General features: G+C 42.6%; 1 protein-coding gene across 6 annotated transcripts in view; it reads left to right on the top strand.

Moving 5' to 3' along the window:
- Positions 1 to 17115, top strand: part of PIGG (phosphatidylinositol glycan anchor biosynthesis class G) — a 101398-nt gene extending 84283 nt beyond the window's left edge. For 3 of the 6 annotated variants that reach the window (XM_026866078.1, XM_026866077.1, XM_026866083.1), the window contains one exon: positions 15430 to 17115. In XM_026866078.1, the coding sequence (XP_026721879.1) occupies positions 15430 to 15661 (232 nt within the window). In that variant the 3' untranslated portion in view covers positions 15662 to 17115. The other 3 variants (XM_026866085.1, XM_026866081.1, XM_026866079.1) reach the window with 2 other exon arrangements.
- The last annotated feature ends 10412 nt before the right edge of the window (positions 17116 to 27527 follow it).

Here is a 27527-nt window from a genome sequence, read left to right as displayed (position 1 = left end):
CCCCGCACCTTGCTTTTACTTTCGCTATCTCTTCCCCGTCTCAGAAGGTGCTTTCCTCTGCTATGGAATGCACTTTCCCCACTCTCTCACATGCTTTCCTGACCTCTTTCACATACTTCCCCACTCTCCCATCTTCTTCATGCTCTTTCCTCTCTCATTCTACCTTGCTTTGCTCTTTTCAAGTTTTATCCCTCTCTTGCATGCTTTCCCATCTCTCACTTGCACTTGACCATGCACATTCTTTCAGTCTCTTACTTGTGCTTCTCCTGTGTCTCTTGTTCACTACCACTCATCTCACTGTCTTACTTGCTAGTCCTCTCTCTGTCCCTGCCCCCTTCTTTCAGTCCTTCATTTTGTCTTGCTGCCCCCTCACTTTCCCTCTCAAGCACCTCCCTATTTCCTCTATCCCCAACACTCCCTCCCTCTTGCCTCCCTTTGGTCTCCCACCCTCGCTTCCCCCCGTTTTCCTCCCTCACTGGCAAACTTTACCTTTCTTTCTCACATACTTTTGCGCTCTCTGTCATACACAGTTTCTGTCATTCTCACATACTTCCTATCCTCCCTATCTGTCTGTGGTCCCTCCCTCCCTCTTGTAGTCCTTCCACTCCACACTCCTCCTTCTCACTGCCTTCTTCCTGCTCTTTGTTCCTCTCTCCCTCTCTCTCTCTGGCTGGCCCCCCTCTCCTTCTGCTCTGGCTGGCCCTCTGGTTCCCCCCATCAGTCCCTACCCACTGCTTTTATTCTGACCTTCCCGCTCTCTCTTTGGCTGTCCCCCTATTGACTGCTGCCGATTGCTGTCCCCATTTCTCCCCTCCCTCCCTGCATCACTCTGTCACACTGGCAGTCCCTATCAATCTCACTCACTGTCCTTCCCTCCCACACTGTCCTTCTGTCTCTCTAGTTGTTCCTCTGTCTCTCTTGCTGTCCCTCTGTGTCTGTGTCTTATGGCCCCATCTTTCTTGCTGTTGCCCCTTCCCTGTCCCTTTGTCTTACCTCTCTCTCTCTGCCCTTGCTGTTCCTTCCTCTTGTGTGCTGTCTTTTCTCCCTCTCTCCCTCTCTCCCCTTCCCATCCCACCCCACTCTTGCTGTCTGTCCAACTCACTCTTTCTCTCCCACTGTCCCTCCTATTTCTCCCCGCTCCTGTACCCATCCCTCACTATCTCCCCTGCTGTACCTTTCTCTCTTTCCCTCTCACTGCCCCTACTGCTCTCCCTCTGCTTCACTGTTCCTTTCATTCTCACTGTCTTGCTCCCTGCCCCTCTCTCTGTCTCATTGTTCCTACATCTCCTTATCTCTTTCTCTCACTGCCCCTGCATTTCTTTCATGATCACTGTCCCTCTCTCATAATTTCCACATAACTACACTTTTATTCTCTTATCTGTCACCCTCCCTTTCTCTGTCTCTCTCATGTTCCCTCTTTTGCATACTTCCCTTTCTTGGACACTACTTCTTTCACAAGCACTATCCCTGTTTTGCACGTACTTAGTGTCTCTGGCATGCTTGTTGCCTCTACTGCATGGTCTTTGCTTCTCTTGCACACTTTTTGCCTCTCTAGGATAAGCTTCCTCTCTGTCTTACAAACTTTTTGACTCATATTCATGCCCTTACATCCATTCTGCCTCAGTTTCTCCATCTTATGCTTTTCTTTTCTTGTGCATACTGTTATGTGCAACCTGGCATGCTTGATTTCTCTTGCACACTTGCCCTCTCTCACACTTTCTCTGTCTCACTTCTGCAGCCTCTGTCACATTTGCCCTGTCTTGTGTGCTTTCACTCATACACTATTCTCATTTATGCATCACATCTCATGCACTTTCCCTTTCTTCTGCCTTCTCCATCTTTCTCTGGCACTTTCCTACTCCTGTATGTGTGCTTTCCTTCCCTCTTGCAGTTTCCCTGTCTTGCATGTGCTTCTCATCCTATGTGCACTTTACCTCTACTGTATATGCTTTCTCTCTCACTCACTTATATGGTTTACTTCTCATTCCTCACATAAGAATTCCTTCTCTCTGTGCACACGCTTGTCCCTTGGTATCTCTCTCACATTCCCTCTCTCCCTCTTGTGCACTTTCTGTCCCTCCCCACTACCTCAGACACTTTTCCTCTCACAGATGCTTGTGCTTGGCCTCTCTTGTTCTTGCCTCCCCTTTATCTCTCACACCCTTTCCCTCTTTCTCTCACATAACTTCCCTCTCTTGCTTTCTTGCATGATTTCTCATGCTTTCTTCACATGGCGTCCCTTTATAGCATGCTTTTCTTGTCTCCTACCCATCTGCATATGCTCTTCCCTATCTCTACTGCACCCTTTTCTTCTCTTATGTGCCCTTTCTCTCTCTCTCTCTCAATTTTTTCTTTTCTTGGGGTTGTCTCTCACACATTTGGTTTCTCTTCTATACATCACTACCTTTAATGCTTTTCCTTTACCACATGTAGTTTCTGTTGAACCATCTCCCAGTCTCTTATGCTTGTGCTTTCCCTCCCTCATGCACTGTCTCTCTTTTCCTCCCCCTTTCACTTGCTTTCACTTCCCCTCTTCTCTCTTGCTCTTGTTTTCTGTCCCTCTTTCACCTTTCCCTCCGTCTCCTTTTCTCACACTTTCCATTTTGTGCATGCTCTCATTTTCTAGCATGCTTTCCCTCTCATGCATGCATTCACTTTTTTGCATGTGTTTTTTCTTTTGTCTTTTGCAGTTTCCCTTGCTCTTTCTTGTACACTTTTATTGTGTGTGGGAATATGCTTTCCCTTTCTCTTTTCCTCACACTCTGTTGTTTTTCCCCTCTCAATTTTTCCCTCACGTGCATGCTTTCCTTCTCACTCTGTTGTGTTTCCCCTCTTTAGCATGTGCTTTTCCTCTCTCACATGCTTTCCCTCTCTCACTATCTTGCACTGTCCCTCTCTACTGGTTGTACTTTCCCTGTCTTTCTTGTTTATACTTTCCCTCCTTCATGCTGTCTTGCATGCTTTCCCTCTCACCTGTGCACTTTCTTGATCTGTCACAGACAGACATGGGCGAATGCCTTCTCTAATGAACATCTCTTATTTTGTCCATACATTCCCTCTCTCATATCTTTCATCTCTTTTAGCATGCCTTTTCCCTCTCTGGCACCTTTCCCTTCCTCCTTCTGTTGCACCTTTCCCCTCTCTTGTGCATACTCCCTCTCTCTCTTCTCACTTTCCCATACGTGCATTTCCCCCCTGCCCCTTTGCGTTTCCTTTCTGTCTTGGGCATGCTTTCCCTCTCTTTCTCTCATGCTTTCTGTATTTCTCTCAGTCACAGTTTACTGCTATATCATGCATGCTCCCTCTTTCTTTCATATATCTTTTCACTTTCTCACATTCATTTTCCCAAACTTTCTTTGCCCCTGCTGTGAATGTTTCTCACTTTCACGCTTTCTTGAGCCCTCTTATTTAAAATGTCTCCCTCTTGTGCCTACCTTCCCTCTCAAATATTCTCCTTCTTGGTTGAACTTGTCACTCTCATGCTCTTTCACTCCCTTTCACATGCTTTCTCTTCCTCCCTATTGTGTAAGGTTTCCTTCCCCTCTTTTATAATGCTTTACCACTGTCCTGTGCATCTGTTCCTCTCTCTCTGGGACACTCTTCACACTTTTAAATTTTTCCTGATTTCTCTGTTCTGCATTACTTTCCTGATTTCTCTCTTCTGCATTACTTCTCTGCCATGCACTGTGCCTTTATTGTGTGTGCTTTCCAGTCTTCCCTGGTATACATCCTCTCTCTCTTTCACCATCCCTCCCTCATGGATACACTTTTCCTGTCTTTCTTCTTGCTTTCTTAGGCACATTTACCCTTTCTCCATCACACGCTTTCTCACAAGTGCTTTCTGTTTGTCTTGTCATGCTTTCCCTTTCACCCTTGCCTGCTTTCCTGCTTTGCACTTTCCCCTGCACTTCACATATTTTACATATGCTATTCTGTCTTTTAGTTGTGCATTGTCTGCCTTGCATTTTCTTTTTCTAAACTCTCACTTTCCCCTCCTGTTTTACACACTTACTCTGCCTCAGGCTTTCCCTGTATCTCATGTTTACCTCTTGCAAACAATTTCTGTCGCATCTGTCTTGTGCACTCTTTCCCTTAATTTCAGGCATTTGCTCTCTCATGCACACTGTCCCTTGCTCTTGCATGCACTTCTTCTTTCCCTCCTTCTTGTGCTTCCTCTCTGTTGTGCCCTTTTCCTCTTTCTGTCATGCTTATTCCCCGTTTCTTGTCTGTGAGAGCTTGCCCTCTCTCTTGTGCGCGTTCTCTCTCTTGCATGCTGTTTTCACCTCTTGCTTGCTTCTTCCTCTGCCTCTCTTCCATTCTTGCTCACTCCTTCCCCCTCTAACTACCTTTTCCTATTCCTGTCTTTCAATCTTGATTGCTCCTTTTGACACCCACTCCCTTTGTTTGTTTGTGCCTGTTGCCTCTTGTGCTGTCACTGGGCACCATGAGGCAGCATCCCTTTGCAGGTATTTATTTACTTTGGTAAGATCCTCCTCGAGCCTTCTCTTCTCTAGGCTAAACAATCCCAGCTCTCTCAGCCTTTCCTCGTAGGAGAGATGTTCCAGGTCCTGCATCATATTATGGCCCTTCATGACTTTTTCCAGTATCTCCATATCTCTCTTGTAGTGGAGAACGCAGAACTGGAACTAGTACTCCAGGTGTGGCCTCACCAGTGCTGGATAGAGGGCAAGGATCCCTCGACTTGCTGCCAACACTCTTCCTAATTCAGCTCAGGATACCAGTGGACTCTGTTATAAAGGCACGTCACTGGCTCATAACAACTTGGTGTCCACCAGGACCCCCAGGTCCTTTTCTGCAAAGCTGCTTTCTGGCTGGGTTGCCACCAGTGTGTACAAATGCATAGGGTTGTTCCTCCCCAGGTGCAGGTCTTTGCACTTCCCTTTGTTAAATTTCTTGAGGTTCCTGTTGTCTCATATTTCTCTAGCCTGTTGAGGTCCCTCTGAATGGCAGCACAGTCTTCTGGTGTATCAGCCTCTCCTCCTGTTTTGTATGATCAGCAAACTTGTTGAGAGCATACTCTGCCCCATCATCCAGGTCATTAACAAAAATGTTGAACAGTATTGGACCCTCTGTCGATCCCTGCAGCACTAGTAGTCACTGGCCTTCAACTAGACTTTGTGCCACTGTTCCACACCCTTGGCTTGACCATTAAGACAGTTTTCAATTCCCCTCACCATCTGCTTTTCCAGCCCACACTTATTAGCTTGCCTGTGAGGATCTGACAGAGGACAGTGTCAAAAACCTTACTACAGTTTAGGTAAGCAATATCCACTGGTCTCCCCTCATCTACCAGGCCAGTCACTTCATTGTAGAAGAGTATCATGTTGGTCAAGAATGACTTCCCTTTGGTGAATCCATGCTGACTACTCCTGATTATCTTGTTGTTCATGAGCCTGGAAGTGGTTTCCAGGAGTAGTTGTTCCATCACCTTCCCACAGATCGAGGTGAGGCTGACTGGCCAGTTGTTCCCTGGGTCTTCCTTTTTGAAGATAGGAATGAAAGTTGCTTTCTTGCAGTCCTCAGACAACTTTCTTAATTCCCATGATCATTCAAAGACGGAGTGTGCCCTTGCAATGACATCAGGCAGCTTCCTCAGTATTTATGGGTGCATCCCATCAGGGCCCATGAACTTAACGTATGTCCAGTTTGCTTAAGTATTCTCTAACCTGATCCTCTTCCATCACGGGTGGGTCCTCCTTGCTGTCTACTTTCTCTGGGTCTGTGAGTGCTTAGATTTCTGAAGAACAGTCTTACTAGCAAAGACTGGGGTGAAGAAGGTATTCAGTACCTCAGCATTTTCCATGTTTTGTATCACCAGGTCCCCTGCTTCCTTTAGCAGCAGGAACATATTTTCCCTGGTATTCTTTTCCCATTCCTGTACTTGTATAGATGCCCTTCTTGTTGCATTTGTCAACCCTTGCCAGATTCAATCCCAGGTGGGTTTTGTCTTTTCTAACTACATCTCTATATGCTTGGACAGTGTCTCTGTGTTACTTGCAAGTTATCTGTCCCTGCTTCCACCTTCTGTATGGTTCCTTTTCATGTTAGATTTTTGGCAGATGCTTCTTGTTCATCCATGCAGGCCTTCTGGCATTTGTGCCTGAATTCTTGCTCACTGGGATGGACTGCTCTTGAGCTTGGAGGAGATGATCCTCAAATCCCAGCCAGTTTTCTTGGACCCCTCTTCCATCCAGGGTCTTTCCCATAGAATTTTCAAACAGATCTCTGGAGAAACCAAAATCTGTTTTCCTGAAGTCAAGGGTTGTGATTTGGCTTTTTACCCTCTTCCCTTCTCTCTGAAGTCCCCATCTCATGGTCACTGAAGCCAAGGCTGACTTTGAATTTCAACAGGTTTTTTCCCTGTTTATGAATATGAGATCCAGCAGAGCACCTCTTCTCATAGGCTTCTTTATCAGTTGGGTCAGGGAGTTGTCACTGATACTCTCCAGGAACCTTCTGGATTCTTATGACTTGCTGTGTTATCTCTCTAGCAGATGGTGTGGTTGAAGTATGTCATGAGGACCACAGCCTGCAAACATGAGGCTACTCATACCTAGCTGTCTGTAAAAGGTCTCATCTACTTTTTTTTCTGGTCAGACAGCCTACAGCAGACACCCATTACAATGTGACCTGTACTGGTCTGCTCTTCAATTCTTACCTATAAGCGCTCTCAAAGGCACCACCGGATAATCCTCAGCCTTGAAGACAGTGAACCTGCCTCTAGTTTCTGTAGTTGAAAGCCTTCAGGTGGAGCAGGAGCCTTCCTCTTGATGCAAGAAGTCACTATCTTCCAGCCTTGGCCTTCCACAGAATTTTCACTTAACATTCTGCTAGGGACAAACTTTTCCTGTGTCTGCACTGCAGTTGGCATCCAAGGCCCTTTAAGCTATAGGGTCTCTGAGAAGACTGTGGCTCTCTTTCATCCTCTCCAATGCTGCAACGCCTGCTCTCTTCCTCCTATAACTCCTCCACTTGATGACACAGCTTTTCAACAGCAGCATATGTGCTACAGGAAAGAAGACCATCTCTGCAAGCCTTAGGGAGAGGCCCTGTGCAGTCACTTCAGCTGGGGACTTGCAGACCTGCATCTCCTATCCAAAACTCAATCTGGCACAGCTGTTCCCCGAGCTGCTGGAGAATGTGCTCTGGTGCATCACTGCCATGCATGAGAATGTTTAGGCTAGTCTGAATTGAGATGAGGATTCAGAGAGGGACTTCTGGAAAGAGAGGACTGTATTTGTAGACTTGCTTACATACTTCTTTGTTGTAGAAATGTTTCTGGATGTAGCCTGTACTTTTTGCTGTCAATAGTCTCACCTTATTATTCTTGCAGTTTTTTTTCTTTGTCACCATTTGTTTTCTGTCCTCTGTTCTGTGGCCAACATAACTGACTGCTTGGTTCTGCTTGCAGTAGATAGAATACTGTCCTTGTGCATTTATCCAAGATTTTTCTGTCTTTTTTTCTCACACCTTTTCTTGAAGCATGTAAGTTCTTCTCAAATGTGTGTTATTGGGGTGGCAGGAGTAATTTGAGGAGAGATCTCTTATTTTAGTTAAGTCACAAGTTTAAAAATAGTTACTGTAATGGAAAAATGCAAGAAAGAAGTGACTCTGCCCTCAGTGGAGCAGAGCAAGCATTGCTTCACAGAACCTGTAGTGTTTTGACCTTGGCTAAATGCCAGGTACCCACCAAGTCGCTCCATCACTTCCCCCCCTTCCCAGTTTTTTATCAACAGGGCAAAGAGGGGAAAGAAAATAAGATAGGAGAAAAACAACCCTTCTGGGTAAAACAAAAGCAGTTTTAATATTAGAAAAGCAAAGGTCCGTGTGCAGAAGCAAAAAAGAAAACAGATTTATTCTCTACTTCCCATGGACAGGCAATGTCGGGCCTTCTCAGGAAGCAGAGCTCCAATACACATAGTGTTTGCCTCGGAGGACCAAGGATGACCCCACCCCCTTCCTCCTTTCTCCCAGCTTTATACTGAGCAGACATCATATGGCCTGGAATATCCCTTTGGTCAGTTCGGGTCAGCTGTCCTGGTTGTGTCCCCTCCCAAGATCTTGCCCACCCTGTCCCATTGCAGGGGGAAAAATGTTGGAAAGAGCCTTGGTGCTATGTAAGCACTGCTCAGCAGTAGCCACAACACCAGGGTGCTACCAACACCCTGCCAGCTCCCAACATAAACCACAGCACCATGAGGGCTGGTGTAGGGGAAAACCAATTCCGGCTCAGCCAGACCCAATACAGAACCATAGAACAGTCCAGGTTGGAAGGGACCTCAAAAGATCATCTGGTCCAACCTTTCATGGGAAAGGGAGCCTACATGAGATTATCTCGCATCCTGTCCAATCACATCTTGAAAACTTCCAGTGATGGGGACTCTACCACATTCCTGGGGAGACTGTTTCAGTGATCGATTGTTCTCACTGTAAAAAAGGTATGTCTTATACTGAGACGAAACCTGTCCTGGTGCAGCTTGTACCCATTGCCTCTCGATGAGAGCATCTCCATCCTCTTTGTAACCACCCTTGGAATATTGTGATGAGGTCTCCCTGAGCCTTCTCCAGGGAGAACAGACCTAACTCCTACAGCTTTACCTTGTATTGCAGGCTCTCCAGCCCTTGGATCATCTCTGGCCCTCCTTTGGACCCTCTCCAGTCTGTCCATGTCTTTTTTGAATTGTGGGGATCAGAACTGAACACAGTACTCCAGGTGTGGCCTAACAAGCACTGAGTGGGATGATCACATCTCTATCTCTGCTAGTAATGTCACTGTGGATGCAGCCCAGGACCTGATTTACCTTTGTTGCTGCAGTGGTGCTCTACTGACTCATGATCTTGGCCTGTACTGGGCTCTTTGGTTATTCTGTTCCAGGTGCGGGAATTTGCACTTGTCTCCATTAAACATCAGACAGTTCTTGGTAGCCCACTCTTCCAGCCTGTCCAGGTCTCTCTATAAGATGGCATTCCCTTTGATGTGTCCACCTTACAACCCATTTTAGTGTCATCAGCAAAATTGGTGAAGGTGCTTTCAATCCTACCATCCAGATCATCTATGAAGATGTTGAACAGCTTGGGGCTCAGTATCAATCCCTAGGAGACCCTGCTTGTGACAGGCTGCCAGCCTGAGTAAAAAACGTTGATCACCACCCTGAGTATGGCCTTGCTGGCCAGTTTCCTGCCCATACTTAAATAACTTCCTACATATTACTTAAGTAATTTGTGCTTCACCTCTCTAGAAGTGCCTTATGACACTGTTTGTGTGTCCTGTTAGACTAATATATTCTAAACTGGTAAGTTTGAATTTCATTAAATAACATGGTAACAGTCAGTAAAGTCTCTTCATGGCCTGTCTGCCCAGAACAACTGTTGAATGCAATTTTTCTTTACACCTTAAGCTAAAATGATGAAAAAGAGATGTTTGTTTACAAAGGTGGGCAGGAAAGCCTGTAGATGCACCTTAACAGGAAATCAAACTATAAGTTTCCTTGTTATTACCTGCATGTATGTTGCTGTTGTAAAATGCTTCAGGCTTTTTTCTACTGGAAGTCTTCAGAAATGCTAAGTAGATTTTGGAAGAATACTTGTAGAATACTGACTAATGCTGGGCTTTGAAATAACTATAATTTTGGTTTTGCTGGTTAGGAATTTTAATGTTTTAGTTATATCTTCTTGCTTTAAAGTCTGGGCCGGTGTCAACAGGAATAGACTTGGTTTTCTTGGAGCTGAACAGAGTAACATATGCTGAGGATTAACCTGAACAAAGCCTTATGGGAAAGCTTGAGGCAGTGATAACAGGCAGGAACAGTCACTGCATATATACCAATATGGCCCACCACAGAAGTAGTGAGGAAAAACATATCGAGCAGAGCACTCAGGATTTCATGTAATTCCTGTCTTGGAAGAATGGCTTGAGCTCATCAATATCAATCATAGCTTGCGTGGCGAAAGCAGGTTTCCTGAGCCAGAGGTACCTACTGAAAAGGAGTAGCTCCTTTGTGGTGAAGAAATCTAGAGATTACATGGCCATGTTGACTACAGTGCAATTTAGCTATCTTTTTGCATGCAATCCTGAAATAGTCACAGATGTTTGAGCTTGTGAAGTGTTTTCTCTTTTCTATAAGGGAATGTGAGGACTGATCAGGTGAAGCTGAAAAGCAGAGAGTTTCCAGTCTTTTCTAAGTTGATTGCCACAGGATTAGTATTTGGGGAAATGAGCACATGCAGAGGACAAATTGGATCTAGCGGACATCTTTCCAGGTAGGTTGCCAAGATTTGTAAAAGCCTTTATTAAAGGTACAGCTGATTTCTTGCCCTAACAGTTACATGATGGTAGTAGCCATTCAAAGTGGCTGTTGAGACCTTCTGGCCTACTGCCAGCATGACTGGATTCCTACTTGCAATCCAATATAAATCTTATTTAGATTTCCAGTTTAAGGAGTTCCTCTGGAACTATTTTCAGAGCCCAAGCCTGACTGAAGAAGAGAAGAAGGAATCTGAAACTTAATCAATATAGTATGCCCTGTGTTTTATATAAAGCTCTGTTCTAAGCAGGTTAGCTAGCAGTGGATGCCAGTGAGAAGAGTTACCTCTGCTAGATGACTGAGACTACTTCTCTTTCTGACAGGAAGCTCCCAGCACAACTGTTTATGCCAACAGGCAAAACCATTGATATGATCCTGTTTTCCTGCTCTTGATGCTGAAATGCAGAGAATTGAAGTTTCAGATCTTAATAGCTTTTTTACAGCTAAGTCTGCATGAGAACCTGCTGAACCCTATACTACAGTCCACACATACTACAGTCCACTGTAACTTAACTACCACAGACACTTGCCTTGCTCAGATAGTTGAGCTTCTCTGCCTTTCTTACTGGGTAGGAGAATGCACAGGAATATCAATGGTTATCTCCAAGTTTCTTCACTTCCATGGCTGTAGAATATACTTGACAACCCTTTTAGCTTGCTGGCAACTGCCCTTTTTGACATCTGTCCATTTGATGGCATTTGGTGTAAAAAACCATGACTCTATAGAATTAATATTGTTCTGATTGATAGTCTATACCAGAGCTGATCGTATAAATTTCCAAAGAACTCTTGGTTCCCTTGGATCTGCTAAAAATATAACATGTTCTTCCATGGCAATGCAGAATTGTGTGCTATGTAAGAGTAAGACATGTGAAAGAGACAGAAGACATTTGTTCTTGCTGCTAAACTAATTGATTTACTTAGGTCAGAGGAATTTCTTATAGATTGCAGATACTCTATCGCAGGTTTGTTTCTGACTTCGACCCTTTATTAATATATACAGGGCAGATTAACAAAGTGACAATTATTTTCAGAGAGCAATAAACAGGGAGATCTTGCAAACTTGAAACTGCAGAAAGCCTGGAAAGAAAAGTGGCACTAATACAGTAAAAAATACTAATACAGTAAAAAAATGTTAATATCATAAAAATTGCCTTTGGATATGCAAATTCAGTATCCCAAATAAGAGGTAATCTAGGCAGTGATATTCAGCTGGAGAAGAGGAGCTGGAAGGGCAGAAATGCTTGAGGATAACTGTCATGGAGAGGATTCAACACATTTCATACTGAAACCCTCAGACATGACTCCCTTCCCCCAATCCCAGAAAATGACAATCCTGGGGTATTCCTCACTCATATGCTTGCATATTTCTAAACCGTCCATTTAGTTTGGTGGCTTAGAACAAAGGTTGAAGCAATGTAAGACAGTATTTTAAAATTCCCTGTGGAGGTATTTGTAGGGCTGTCTGTGGAGGGTTTTTTTACTTGATTTTTAAACTACAAAATTTGTGCCACATCTGCCAGATATTCTATATAAATGGGAGACATGCTGTCACAAGAAAAGAGTTGTTTTTCTTTCATGGTTTTGGCATCATATTTTTTTTCATTTTATAAACCTTGTATTATGCATTTTAATAGCCCCTTAGTGACAGATTGAAAGGTAAAAGATTTGTTGACAAAACATTGGCAGTAAGGATTTAGGAGAGCCAAAGAAGCAGAAAATCTATCAATAGCACAATTTCTTGGCCATATTTTTCTGCATATTAAATATTCAGTTAAAAGGGATTATTTTTGTTGAAAGCCAGTATGTGCTTTAGACTATACTTAGTGTTTTCAGTCTAAATATGGTGTGTTCAGTGCTGTGAATCTTTAGTTTTCATTGCTTCGTAAGTGGCCGAAGGCATTGTTTCTTCTGGATCTGGCAACCTTCAGCACCAATCTTGCATGAAGTTTGGATATGCTTTGTCTCTTTAACACATTTGGATTTCTCATTCACATTTGGATTTCTTCTCCCCAGAAGCTAACTTGCTAAATGACCTCAGTGTTAGAGGCTGGCTACTAATTTTTTTACTCCTGCATTATGCAGAGGCCTTAATATTGTGCCGATTCTGTTAGAACAGGGAGGTAATGTATACAGTTTACATCCCTCTATGCTGTTCTCCTTTAAATAAGAAAAGGCATTAACTACTGCCAAGACAGTTCAGTGTGGAGTAGTTACAGGTTGATGTTTAGACGTGTCCTGTAATCTTCTGTTGTTTCCACTGAAACAGCACTGAGAGGTTGCAAGGTTATTCATTACTGACTCATCCAGCTCATAAACGGTAGAATACAAGTGGCATGCCAGCTTTCTGTGCTCTCATTGTGACTTCTTTTGCAATAACTCAAGCACTAGCTGAACTACCTGGATTGTGTTGGTCATGTTAGCAGCAGCAGCCTGATCCCTGGTGTTCCTTGTGGCCTGGCAAAGTCCTGTACCCTGAGGTCACTCTGTGTGTGTAAAATGAGCAGAAGGATAACACAAAGTCATTATTCTTAGCTATTCAGCAAATTAGTTGCCTGACAGAGGCAAGAAGAAAAAATGGTGCTGTGCTCAGAGAACTAAGTTGCTGCCTTAGTGTCAGAATAACTGACTAGGTCTAACTGCTTGTGCTCAGTCATTCCAGTACTGTTTTCTGCAACAACAGAGATGTGAACTCTGATATCAGCTCCAAAATAAACTGAATTATCCTGTTATTGAACCCCACCAACAGTTTAACTTTGAGGCTACAGGGTGCTTCTGTTGCCTTCTGTAAATTGTGCCACTGCGTTATACTGTGAAACTGTCCAAGATTTCCCTCTGCAGCTAGGTGTCTATGTTTTGTTGAGAGATGAAGCGAGTGCTGAGACCTTTGGAAGTAAAGGTATTATGTAAGCAGAAAACAGTTCATTATTTTTTACTATATTCGAATCCAGAAAGAATTGTACCATTTAATTGTTGACTTGGTGATTCCTTGCTAGTAATCATAATGTGAAACTGAAGAATTTAAATGTTACTAGTAAAGATTACTGTGTGCTCTCATTCCAGTATAAAATATATCTAAAATACTACGTCTACCTATTTTTGAACAAAGAAGTGAACACACAGAGATTCAAAATAATCTTCCAACCAGTTTCTTCATAATTAAAATGTAGACATTTTTAAAAAATTAACACCATTGATTTACAGTTAGAAGATTTTTCACAAGAGGGTACTAAATGTGTTGTTAAGTGAGCACAAACTAGGGAAAAAAGATATGGACTGAAATTTAAATTTTAATTTAAAATGTGGGGCTCTTGAAAGACCTGGATGTGTTAGTTTATGGACAATTTCAGGATTCCTTTGAAAATCCCATCACTGAGCTTAATAAATGTGATAGCCACAACCACTGATAGCCTTCATCTAGCTAGTCTATCAAGTGCATTTTTTGCTCTAGAAAATGGTTTAGAAATTGCCTGTTTGCCTGTCTGACTCAAAAAAACCATATCCTCTGTTTATTCAGTTCTATCATCTACTACAAATACTGGTTTTAGTCATAGCAGCATGAAAATAGCCAAGACTGAGTGAACTGCAGTTTGTTTAATCCTTGTCAACAAAATCAGTTATTAAACATAAAGCTGGTTATTTACACAAGCTCACTGAAGACGAAGATAGTTATGCAGAAGCAGGGAGCTGCCTATTTCACTCCCAGGTCACAGTTTCCTTGGCTAAGCAGCAAGGGAAATAGTTTCCTGTGAACTGAATGTTTTGCAATCATTCACACCTGCTGTTCTTAGCTGATTTTTCAACGCTATTTTGATGCCTATTCTTCCTTCCACTGAAAGCCTTGGGAATTTTGCTCCCAACTTTGCTGGAAAACAAGACTGTATCCTAATTATTTTGATTTAAGGAATAATAGTGGTTTAAGGAATAGTGGTTTATGTAAAATACTGCATTCTGCAGCTTATTTAGTCAGAAGTGAGTAATTTACATCTCACAGAAGCACTAGTCATCTTAAATTTTTATTAGTTGGAACAAGATCAGAATTAAAAACTGGAGGAGCAGAACAGATTATCATATCAGGATTTCAGTGTAAATTATTTCCACTTTTTGCCTATGTGTTCTTTTGGGAACTGATGATGTAAAATATTTTCATAGGGAGAGCGAAATGTTCTGCTTATTATTCCAGTGAAATAGGTTTATTCCTTCCTTTTGTCTGAACAGGTAAGCATCTGAATTTGGTGTGAATTAGTCTCTGCACATGAGGTTTGGGGATAATGGACACATGCCAGCCCAGCATCAGTGCTGCAAGTTGGCACCTCAGAGGAGGGAGAACAATCAAACTGCAGAAAACCCTTTCACTTCCATTTTCATCTGACTCCTGTCACCTACCAGAATACCTCAGTGTGGCAGATTTGGACCACATAGGGACCACATGGAGCAGACATTTATTGCAATCCAGTGGTCCAAGCTGAGCTTAGCTGCTGTGACAGGAATGCAATGTATTGCTCCTGTAAGCCTGAGAACATGTTATTCTCTGGAGAATGTTATATTAGCTAGCTTTGCAAAGTTTTCTAATAGCCCAATTTTCATTTTGCTTTGCACAGTGTTACTGGCTATGGGCAGCAGTATACCCTGACAAGTTTTATGCAATTCACAAGGGGAGCAGACTCCACCTGATTATCTGTTGTACAGATTAGGCAGCTTTGTGAAGCGTATTGAAGTAATTCTTACCATCCAGATTCTGTGGAAAGGCACTGGAAGGCCAACAAGAGATGAAGTTATCTTGAAACTGCTTAGTGGAGAATTTAACAATTAGAACAAAGTACATTAAAGCATAGAACCTTCTAAGGATGAGGTGAACCACTGGTTGCCTTTATTGCAGTGACAGTTGCTATGCTTACACTTAACATGCTTACACATTACAGGATATATAGTGGTGATAAGGACAAGCTTTATTAGCTACATTGTTGTATCAATAATCAATTTTCTAACACAAACTGGAGATCTGTGAATATTCTTTGTGTTGTGAAATAATGCTAAAATGGAGGAACTTGGATGTATTTACTAAGTTTGCCTGAGAATTAACTCCTCTTGTTTTTGTCACCAGGAATTCAGCGGCAGTGGGCCATGGCTGTTTCTGCTACGTTCTAATGCGTTCAATTCCAGTTGCCATCTACACTGTTTTGATAACAGGTCTGCGTTACCACCTGTTCATATGGAGTGTCTTCTCTCCAAAACTACTTTATGAGGGTGTCCATGTGTTCATCACAGCTGCTATCTGCCTCTTCTTCACAGCCATGGATCAGAACCACTCTCATAAAGTGAAAAATAGAAAATAAGTGTGTGGTGTGTAGTTCTGCATTGCTATGGCCACTGTCACTAGAATGGAAGAAGGAAAAAAGTAGCTTTAAACTGTAGTGCAGTATTTGAAGAGTAACCTCTTTTATTTTAGTCAAGATCAGGATTTGAAGGGCCTGTCGTGTTTTAAAAACTGAGTTTGCTTTAAAAATGTTGAATTGAAATACACTGTTTTTTTAATGGATAACTTTGTGCTATAGTTGTCATTATAGCACTCTCCAAATAACAGAATGGCAATGTTAAATGATTTGAATTTAAAAATTTACATGTTATTATAAACAAAGACCAGTGCCTCCTGGGCACTGAAAAGATCTTTTGCACATACAATTTTTTTAACCTTCTTAGAAAGAATCCTAAAAATATGAATGATTTCTTGGTGCTGTTCACAAGTTCTTATATTCATTAGCCTTGGGTTTTGGTGGTTTTTGTTTTGTTTTGGTTTGGTTTTTTGTTGTTGTTTGTTTCTAGTGTGTGCATTGAAATTATTAAATTACTGAATTATTGTTACAAATATCCCAGGTATGAGATTTTTTAAAATTTCTTTTGCATAGGCAGCATTTTTATTTAAAGGCAGTATTTTCTTTGTAAAATGAACGCAATCATTATCTGTAATGGATTTTGATCTGCACTTCAGGTAGTGAATAAGAAATGCTAATGGGCTAACAGAGTAGTGAATCTTCTGTGGAGTCTGTTCACTGCAGAAATGTTGTTTCTTTTTATTAATGTATAAATATTAAATCAAGTTGATGGCCACTGTGCTGAACATTTGATCATGTTTTCCACACTAGGGTAAAGTGTTATGAACCATGAGCAGGAAAATAGTTTAATGGGCTAAGTTATCCACAGATTAAAAGTTGTGCTTGCATTACCTTTCCCCTAGTGTCCTGTCTAGCTACTTCACTTGAATGTGCTATAATTAGTTCCTAACAATGTTGTTTTCCATGCTTCTGTCAAGAAGTTACAGGTTGATTAGTATCCAGAGTATCAGTATTCTTTATGTGGGATTTTTTGCCTCGTATTTTTGTTGATGTTAGCAGCCAACAGAATTTAATCTAAATGTATTAGAGATGTAGCAGAAGAGAAGTATACAGGGAACTTTAACTTTTGTTATAAATCTGAAAATAAAAAGCTTTTAAGCGCTATGTAGCTGACAGCACATTTGTTAGGATCACTGATACACTTTTCATCTCATGTTTCAGATAGAGCAAATCCCAAAAAGTAGGCCTTTAGTTTTCATACATTAATAGTAGGCCATCTTGATCACTAATAATGAAATTTTTTTCAGCTGTAAAAACAATAATGAAAATAAATTTTCATTACCCTGGCTACATATTGTTCATCTGGAGAAGAGTCTACTGGATCTTAATGTCATTCACTGTGACCTGTTGGAAGTTTGCGAATTAAATACTTCTAATAAATTTTCTTTCACTGCAAATTATGTAATATTAAAAAAAGTTTGTATTTGTGAATGTTGTACACATTTCCCATTTTCATAATTATTGGTATTTTTCTAGTTACTTGTTACCTAGCAACCATATGGAGATTATCGACATCTTCTCCATTTGCTTACTTGGTTAATTCTTAAGCAATCCTCCATAACATTCATACAGAATATAAGAGATTTGACTCAGAGAGAAAGGGTGTTAATAAAGAGATAGAAGAGGTGGAGGGGAAGTTGCTTCTAGGGTACAGAATCCTAAAGAAGTGTGGGGTAACATTGACAAGGTATTTTATTCCTTCCTTCTGATATTTTTTTGCTTCTGGTTCTCTCTTAGACATTTTGTCAAATAGTAGATTCTAAACTACTGTGTGTCTATTAAAGTTGCATTTCTTCAGGTTACTTAGTTAAATAATCATAGTGTCCCCTTTCTCCTTTGAATTTGAAAGATGTCCAGATTGAATCCAGGAGAAAATAAATGGTTTGGACAAACTCTGTTATTATGTCTTCAGGACCAGGAAATAAAGGAAGAAGGAAGACTGCATCTCTGTGTCAGGTTAAACACATGAATTTGGGTGATACCTCAAGTAAACATGGTGCTTTCAACTTCAGAATTGCCATTTTTATTCTTTTTCACCCTTTCTCTTTGGGTATAGGTAAAAGAAATTCTATTTTAACTTTATCAGCTTTTGGGCTATGGAAATGCAAAGCTGAAGCAGTGAAGAAATTGGTTGGTTCTTGCCGTAGGCAAACAAACTTGAACTAGGGAATTATGTAAAAATAATTTTATTTTAAATCAACACAAAGTTTTGGCAGTTCATCTGAATGTACAGAGAAAGCAAATGCCTGAACTGACATTCCCATCTCACTAGTTAGCTGTTCCCCCTTCTTCCTCATCCCAACTTCCCTTGTCATGTTCAGCATGTCTTAAACCTCAGACAAGGAGATAAGCAACGTAGGAAGCAGGAATGGCACATGGGATGGTTTCTCATGGTCTGAGCATATCAGTTTCTTCTGTCCAAGTCCTGTGTCATCCCTGCTGTGACATGTTAACAGCCTGGGCTGCAGCTTTCTCAGGAGTACCCTGTGCACAGGCACAAACTCCTTAAATATGTTCTGAGCAGGAATGTTTTTGACTTCTCTGTTTGGATAAAATTTTGACACGTGGTAAATTCTTCCACACAACATCTTTGCTGCTGGTCAGAGCCAGGTTCAGCCAGTTACAGTGGTCTATAGCTTTCTCTACCAGATTTCACTAGATCATCATTGGTCATTGTGGCTCACTGCCACTCAAAGGGTGTAATATAGGGCCAGGATGGTCCTAAAGATCCAGAGTGTGATGAATATTGTAAATATATTCAAGTTGAAGAAGAAAACTACAAACCTATTCATATTTAAGATACTATATGCCTGTATTTCTGCTCTGTAGGAAGAAACAAAACAAAACACAACCAAAAAAACCCCAAACAACGTTTTCCTTGACTTTATGTAAGCCAGCAGAACATCCACACCATGCACCACAGCCTTTGCAGCAGGTGTGGAATGTGTGCTAAGCCACTGCTCCTGTGGTGCTGTCTGTAAAGGTCAGGGCAACTTCTGGAATTCCTCATGTAAAGCATTTGCAAATTAAACAAGATTTATCTCCACAACTGCACAGTCACAGGACAAGGGGCCAAAAATACAAGTTGCCATGGAGGGCTTCCTGTGAAAAACCAAGGCTTCCCTGTGTGCTTCAGCAGCACAGGGAGGGGAAGGAAGCTATGGTCCCACTGATGAGTGGGGCAGGAAAGGGAGCTGGCTGATCTTACATATTGTGAAAGGCTGGATTGGCTGATGTTCATGAGTCTAGCATTGCACCATCTTTCAGAAGTGTAAGGAGAGTCTGGGGGATGACTGGCCATCAGCCTCTCCTCAGTCCCCAGGCAAATGATGGAGAGGGAGACTATTTCCCAAGAACTGGAGGGGAAATGACCAAGAGGGATTTACCAGAACAACTTGTGCCTGGCCCATTGGTGCCTGATTGCCTTTTCTGAAGAGATGACAGACTCTGGAGAAGGGAAGAGCACTGGAGAAGGGAAGAGCACTTGGACAACTTGACTTTAGCAAGGCCTTTAGCATGGTATACTTGGTGTCCAAGGAATGAGATCAGTGGGCTTAAAAGTGACCTGGATCACTGGGCTCTGAGAGTTAACGTCAGTGGTGTGAGGTCTCATGGTTGGTGAGCAGTGGTGTCCCCGGGGGCAATGCTAAGGCAAGGCAATTTAAGATCTTTCTTAAGCTGAATGAAGGGATAGCAAGACCAGGACATGTCTGGAGATGGTACCAAACTGGGGGAAGCGGTGAGTATGCTGAACGAGAGGATCACCCTCTGGAGGAACCTTTGTAGGCTGGAGAAGTGAGCTACGTGGAGTACAGCTTGAGCAAAGGCCAAGTTCTCCTCCTGGCTGGGAGGACTCTGATTGTGGTGCAGGATGGGGTCCATGGGCTGGGGAACAGCTCTGGAGCCCCAGTGCACAGCAAGGGGGACTGTGAGCAGAACTGACAGCCTGATTCTGTTTCCCAGATGATAAGTAATCAATGAAAAAACACACACACACACACACACACACACACACACACACACGTTTGCATAGGTAGTTTATCCATCCCAGTGGCCTCCTATGCTGCTGGCACCCAGACAGGGAAACACCAGAGGTTTGCAGCCATGCTCCTCTTGCTGGTATCCAGATCTCTTATTGGTGAGCCTAGCTTGAAGTTTGCTGGTGTTCACCCATATGTACTAAGAGTAGAGACTGCACTCACAATGAAGAAGTAGGATTTAACGAGAGGATGGGGCACACAGTGGTGATGAAGTGAAGCACTCCATCAGAGGAATACACTAACTAGCAACCTGTTTATACTCAATCAACCCTTTTAAGCCATGTTTTCCTCTGCTTTCCCATGTATGTTCTTTCCTAAGCCATCTTGATCCTTCTTTTTTCCCTCCATTGGTCCTTTCCCTAAGCATTACATAATGTCTTACATGTTCCATCAATCGCCTTAAAAACGTCCTGTATTTTACAGAATACCCAAGTGCTTTTCCCTGTGCATCCCATAATGAGTCATGTGCCCCTTCAGACAGTAAATTCCTTCAGTCTGCAAGGTCTTTGAGGAGGGGAGTTTCTTTGATTGACTAATCCTGGAGGGCTTCACACCAAGGACAATTGGTTTTTGTAATTGCTTAGTAAGTGATTAGATTATCATCTAAATAAATTACTATAAATTACTGATTTAGCATTTAAGTTAGTAGAGATCCTCAGCATGTCCTTGTTCATCTGACCCTCTCCAGACCTTTTGTGTTAACGACAAATAATCTTTTAATCACTTAAATTCACAGAGATTAGTGCCTTGTTTCAGCCTGGGGATGTGAAAGCATAGGGGAGCCCTTTTGGCTGCAGTCAGCTCCCGGGAGGGAGGGCATGGGGATGATGGAGGTAGACTCTTCTCAGGAGGGCACAGGGACAGACCCAGAGTCAACAGGCACAAGTTGCAGTACAGGACATTGCCAGGTCAGAAGAGTCTTTTCTCTTCTGGGTGTTAACTGTCTGGGATGGGTCCCAGGCCTCCACCCTTGAAGATCTTCCCACCTTGGAGCAACCTCATTTAGTTGGGCCTGCTGTGGGCTGGAAGTTTTATTGGGTTAGCTCCACAGGTCACTTGCAGCCAACATTTTTAAAGGATTCTGTGGTTTTCTTATGTTTTAAGTTGGCTCTGCATTTTTTACTGGCCATTCCACAGGCTATTTCCAGAATTCAAAGAGCTTTTGTCATTGATTTCATAACAAAAATTTAAAAATTTAACTGAAAGGAAATAAAACATCCATGTCACTGTTATTTTTAAGAGATAAATACTGTAGCTGAAAACAGTTGATAATTTTGGTTTTATTTTAAATAGCAGTTTATTTATATGTTTGATACAAGAAATAAGTATCACTGGAAGTAAAGTTTTAATGCCATCTGCCCTTAGCCATGCCAGCTTCAGTGCCTCCATAGCTTGAGGACTCCCAGAGTTGATGATGCAGGGTCATATTATGCCATTGCTTCTGTTATGATTAGATGATTCCCAAAAATGTTCAGCTTGCCTTTCACGCCTGAAGTGAATGTTGTGGCCTTGCTGTGATCTCTGTAGGCCTATGTCAGGTATATTTAGTAGGGGACACACACAGAGGTGACTTAGCTTTTGAAGTTGTTTTTCTTCACACTGAGAACTAGGCCTGTGAACATTAATTCCTGCATTTTGCCTGATGAGGGATATAGGTTCATCCCAAAGGGCCTATTATCTCCCAGCATTTGATAAAAAGCTTGGGTTGCTTTGTTGAGTAGCCCTGTTCCTTCCACAACTGTCTCATCCACTTAGTGTAACCTCCCCACTGACAGGGTGCTGAGGACACATTTTCAGCATGATAATAACTTAACGTGTAGCTCAAGTTCAATCCATAGCTCAAAGCACATCCTTTATGGCTGATGTTATCCTTATGAGGGTGCTAGCCACTAGAGATGGGCTTCAGTGTAACACTTAGTCTCAAGATAGACTATACATGGTAAAACTTTCATCATCTATGCCTTTTTTATGTCTCTGATTTTACCATTGCAGTGTGTTATATTTGGTGATGTCAGCTGCAAAGACCAGTGGTGATGCAGAACATGACACAGCACAGCTCACACAGTAAATGCACACCCAGTACTGCATGGTTGGTGTGTTGGTCACCAACAGGAAGACATGAGGTCCAAAACAAAAGCCCCTGCAGTTGGTTATATCTGGTGAGATAGGAAGATTTGAGCTGAACTTTTCCTCATACAAAAACTGAAAGCTGCTCAAACAGCACTGTTGTTGGAGGCTCTAGGACTTCCTGGTGGGTCAAAAACACCCTTACCTGCTCCCAGGCTTTTGCCAAGATGCAAAAGCTCTTTTTATGGGGTGGTCCCCTGGCAAAGCTGTGTCTGTGGTCCCAGAGATGGCACTGGAGAGCAGCATAGTGTCTGCAGTTTAGGCTTGCTTGTTTGGCACAAGTTAGTGTGTCACCATTTGTGTGCAGCAGTTACTGAGCAGATTTAGTCTGTGGATCCTTTGGGTAGCTGGGCACAAGATGAAATTAAAGAAAATGTGCCACTGAATCATACCTAGAGCCACATAAATCAACATCTTATTCTCTAAAAGTGGAGTTTAAATGGGAAAGTGACAAACAGATCTACTGGCCCCAATTCTGCCTTGGTCCCTTCATGTAGTACTTCACACAGTTGGCTGTAGACTCCTAGAGGTACTTGACTGATGAGAAATGCAAGGCATGGGGAGAGAAAGGAGGTTCTGGGGCAACATTTGCATGTATTGTGGGTGGCTTTTTGTTTTGAAGAAAAGCTTAAAAAGAGACTAACATGACTGGTGCAGCTCTTTTGGCTGGAGTCAACAGCCCAGAGTAGAAGTTCAGGAGTGGGTGAGCAGCCTCTTGCATTTTGGCTGCACATGAATTTACCCTGCATGTCACTGCTCATGACTTTTGGCAGTGGCACAAAAAGCCTAGTTCCTCCAAAAAAGCTATGGTGGAGGTGCCTTGTCAATGGAGGAAGGTTCCCTTTCACAAGTGGAACACAGAAGACAGCTGCTGAGAAAAGACAGAACTGCCACATCTGGAGATGTAGTTATGATTGTTTTTTTGTTGTGACTGTTTTTTTTGTTGTCTGCAGCTTTGCCTGTGACCTGTTTGTGGGGATGTGAACACCTCCTTTCTGCTACAGATGTGGCTAGAAAGTGTTGGCTGTTTAATCTCGCTAGGCAGTATGCTGTAGCCCTGAAATCCTAGGCTTCCCTCCTGCTTTCCCATAAACTGACTGGGTTAGCCTGTGGAGGTACACCACAAGAGGTAAATACGTGTACCACCAAGGAGACTACAGCACAGCACTTTGTGTAGGCACTTGCACTGAGATGTCTGCATGTGATAAATTCTTTGGAAGAGCAGCCTGGGACACAGCTTTGGTTTACAAAACATAGCCTGATGTGTGAAGCATGTAAAGATTAATATGAGGAGAACCACTCAGAATTCTCTCACTTGCATATTTGGCCTCCTAGAAGCAGGTCCCTGTGGGGTGGTTAGGAGGTCCACACTTCTCAGGTCTGGGTGCATGGGGTGGGGAGTCTGGGACGGTCCTGTGAGGGCACTGGGGCTCATTCCCAAGGCTTTCAGTAGAGGACTGCAATGTTCCCCAGATGGGATGGGAAGAGCACTTCAGGGAAGGTAGGGCTGTGGTGTGGGAGGTGCAGAGCCAAAACAAAATAGGAATTACTGGAGGCAACTGGGAGGAATTTTCCTGTTGTGGGGTAGTTTCTGCAGGGCCAGGAGAGAGTAAACCCCTTCTGCCCTTTTAACACATTCAACATCTCTGAGTGAGCCAAAATGAGACCATTTTATGAAAACCCTAGGGGAAAAAAAAAAAAAACAAAAACAAACAAACCCCAAACAAACAACAAAACACCACAAAATCAAAGCAGTTGCCTGACCAGGAGCGATCCTTCACCTACACTTAAGCTCATGACAGCTGACTTTCAGTATGCTTTCATCTCAACATCCCACTCAGAGAAACAATTTTACTGCTGAGGAAGAAAGGGGACATAAGGAATCAAAATGTGTGTGACCGTATTCATACTGCTGACCTGTAACAACCAAACCTAGAGCAAAGCAGAGGTCTTAGGATATCCTGAGTTCCTGTATTTCTCTGCTAAGCATCAGCAATGTGTCATGGACAAAGATGGGTTTTGATGTAGGCTTCTTAGTTCAGACCATGGTCAACACCTACAGCTCTGCCTTATCCTTTTGTTGGAGTCCAGACAGCTGTTTCCTGTTTTGGCTACTGAGTACAAGGGCAGAGTAAAATAAGACACCCTTTCCATCCTTCCCCACACTGCTACATCTGTCAGTGTATGGCACCATCTGCACTGGACTCTCACATCAACGGAAACGGAGCCAGAAGTGCCACGCAGCCTGCTGGGGACTTGGACTGTAAATTGAGGAGGAAAGCCTCCTTCCCTTCACAAGGTGTTGTGGGGACATGCCTGGGGGCTATATGCTGCCAGAAGAGACACAGTACTCTCCTAGCTTGCAGATCAGCAGAGACACACAGTTAAAGAAAGGGCAGTCATCCCTTCTGCCTTCCCTGGAAAACTCTTGTCTAGATCCTGCTTACTTGCCCTAGGGTGAATTTTGCAGAGCCAACGTGATGATACCAAAAGTATACCATGTGCTATACCATGGCTAGCAGTCAGGTATAGCACAAAAAAAGCTATTTAAAGCCTGAAATTCTGACGATAAAATACTAGATGATTAGCAAAGTAATTTTACTCCATTTGCAACAAATGTGCTCATTTGCATGAAGAGTGCTGTGAACGTAGATTAGCTGAAACAAAAGCACAGAGATTGAGCAGTTTTTCTCTTTGATGCAAAGATTATAATTAGTATTTTTGCATGTGATGGTTCAAAAATGTCTTAGCTGAATACAGAACAAGTGTAACTTCTCCAGAAGTGTTTCACCTGCTGCTGGATGCTTAACTCAAATTGCTGGATTATTTTAATCAGATCAATTAGGTTTTCTTACATTCTTACATGTGAGATGCCCCCCCCACCCCCGCCCCAAATCTCTAAAGGTACTGTTATTGTTTAATGGCCTTGTTCCATTTCTGCTGATATTGGGGGAGTTTTGCTCATACTGCCATGAAAGCCCTAAATTGCAAATCATTTCCAGTTCCCATTATTGAAATCTTTTGCTTGCCTGATGCTATATTGTTTAAAATGTCTTAAGTACTCTTACAAAATAAAGGCCAAATCAGTTTAATTCTGCATTTGAAATGTCAGTGTCATGCTGCTTTTATGTAGGCATATGCATATTGAGTATTATTTTCTGAGTGTAATTGCCGTAAGTGCTCTTGATCATGCAAAGAGAATGATGCATTCTCTGACTCAAGGGTCTGAGAATCAAAGATCCAAATCCTGCAAATACTTAAGCATGTGGAGAAAGCCCTCTCAAGGGATGACACAGACATCCAGCTACTCTTGTGTTTAAGGCTGGGGTCCTCATTTAGCAGACTGAAACCAGCAGAAACACACAGCATCTCATCCCTGAGCAGTACTAGCCATTGGAGGTGTAGGCTTGGCAGGAAAGAAGGACTGGTGAGGACAGGTGCAAGTAGGAGAAAAGCAGTGCAGATGGAGTGTTTGGAATCAGATGGAATTAGCCAGATGGGGTATAGAAAACCCCAGGAAGACAAATGCACAGGGGAAAAAGAAATAAAGACTGGGAAATGTGTGGATCCAGGTAGCGATCCTTCAGCTTACTGGTTGTAACATGGAAAAGTTAGGTCGAAATCTCTCTTCAAGATGTTTGTAGAGGGTTTGTTGTGACTAGCTTTACTCTATTCCTGAATTGAAATGCGAAAAACATCAAGGGGGTGTTGGAAAGACAGTCTGGACAAAATGAGCAGTGCTGGAAAATTAGACCAGTTTGAAGACCAGTATCATTTATGAGAGTTGCCATCTCAAACTGCCTGCTTTTACTGAGCAACTTTCCTCTTGATTTTGAGGAATATTGATTCTGTTCTACATTCTATGATTTCTCATGAGCAGCATCCCACATTACAAACTTAGGGTGGTGAGATCTCATAATCTATAGCATTCTGTGTTGGCTATTAATCTTTCACCTAGTTTGCTGACTAGCCAGCACTTCATGGGATCCTGTCATGGTGACTCTCGCAGCTACAGGTGTGTTCAGAGGACAGTGTCTTGCCTATATTGACCTACTTGTGGAGGTAGAAAAACAGTACAAGAAAGACATGGACCTGTTGGATGGGGTCAGAGGAGGGCCACAAAGATGATCAGGGGGCTGGAGCACCTCCCTTATGAGGACAGGCTGAAAGATTTGGAATTGTTCAGCCTGGAGAAGAGAAAGCTACAGGGAGAGCTTATTGCAGTCTTTCAATATTTAAAGGGAGCTTATAAGAAAGATGTGGACAAACTTTTTAGTAGGGCCTGTAGCAATAGGACAAGGGGAAGTGATTTTGAATTAAAGGAGGGTAGATTCAGACTAGATATAAGGAAGAAATTTTTTATGTTGAGGGTGGTGAAACACTGGAGCAGGTTGCCCACAGAGGTTGTAGGTGCCCCATCCCTGGAAACATTCAAGGTCAGGTTGGACAGGACTATGAGCAACCTGATCTAGTTGAAGATGTCTCTGCTCATTGCAGGGTGTTTGAACTAGATGATCTTTAAAGGTTTTATGGTTCAATGAAAAACAGGAAGGGGTTGGGAAATCTTTAAATGTACAATATTCATAGATATCACATGCTGAGCATTGCTAGAGTTTATAGTACAGAACAATTTCCTTTTTCGGGCATAAATGTTTTACTTATTGATGGCTCTTACCTCACTGAGTTGCTTCCTCCCTGAAGGCAGCATCTGAGGAAAGGCCTCCTACAGCTTGTGAATGAAGGAGGGAAGATTGTTTAAAGAAGGACCAAGCCAAAAATCTTGAAAGTGGCTAGGAATTTCTTTGCTTTAAAGAGAGAGTGTTTTGCTGGTGAAGGAAAAACCACAGCAATCTGTGAAGAGCTATTATATCTGGGAAATCTCTTCTTTTCTGGACATGCCTTCTTACAGGAACATGCAAGATCACTGCAAGTGGAAGACAGTATGTGTATTTGCTTGTTTTGCCTATTTCTTTGACATCCCTTCTACTTTTCGGGCAACTTCTACTCTCTCTTGCTATATCTACTGCAGCTGCTGAGTTCTTGCACTATTCAGCTAGACACAAGCCAGCTTGTGGGAACACAACTATGATGAATCTCTTTCAGGGTACATCTCACTACTTTATCCTATCATGTACCTCCTTCAGAACTCAGATGAGTTGTGAGCTCATCTCACAAATTTGTCCATGCCTTTCTGTGTATGTGTTTGTCCATCTGCACTTCACATAACTATGTTGAAAGAAACCTAGCTATGTTTGAAGTGGAAAAAAACCCTCTTTTAGATAGTAGTCTTGTGCCTCTACATCCACAGGGCAATTACTGCCTTGTTGGTATGTGCACACATGGGGTGTGAGGGCAGTGTTCTGAGCAGAGTAACTGCTCTCTGTTGTGTGAGACAACACTTAGGAAAATTTGAGTACTTTTAGTCTGGTAATTGATGAGGCTGGTGGCATGCTACTGCCTGGCAACTGTAGCTGGTCCAGGTTATGGTCTTGCAGGAGGAGGCAGGAGGAGGCCAGATAGGGAAGAGTTAGACTATCCTTTCTTCTACTGTGTCTAAGTAATGTATCTGCAGGAAAATGAGCTTCTAGCTATGCTCAGCTTCCCCAGTTCAGGCGAATTCACCACATTTTACGGGGGGGGGG

This window comes from Athene cunicularia, assembly GCF_003259725.1.
Source record: "Athene cunicularia isolate RWA chromosome Z unlocalized genomic scaffold, athCun1 chrZ_part2, whole genome shotgun sequence".
Classification (NCBI taxonomy): domain Eukaryota; kingdom Metazoa; phylum Chordata; class Aves; order Strigiformes; family Strigidae; genus Athene; species Athene cunicularia.
The sequence above is the reverse complement of the archived record's forward strand: the minus strand, read 5'-3'. Positions and strand labels throughout refer to the sequence as shown.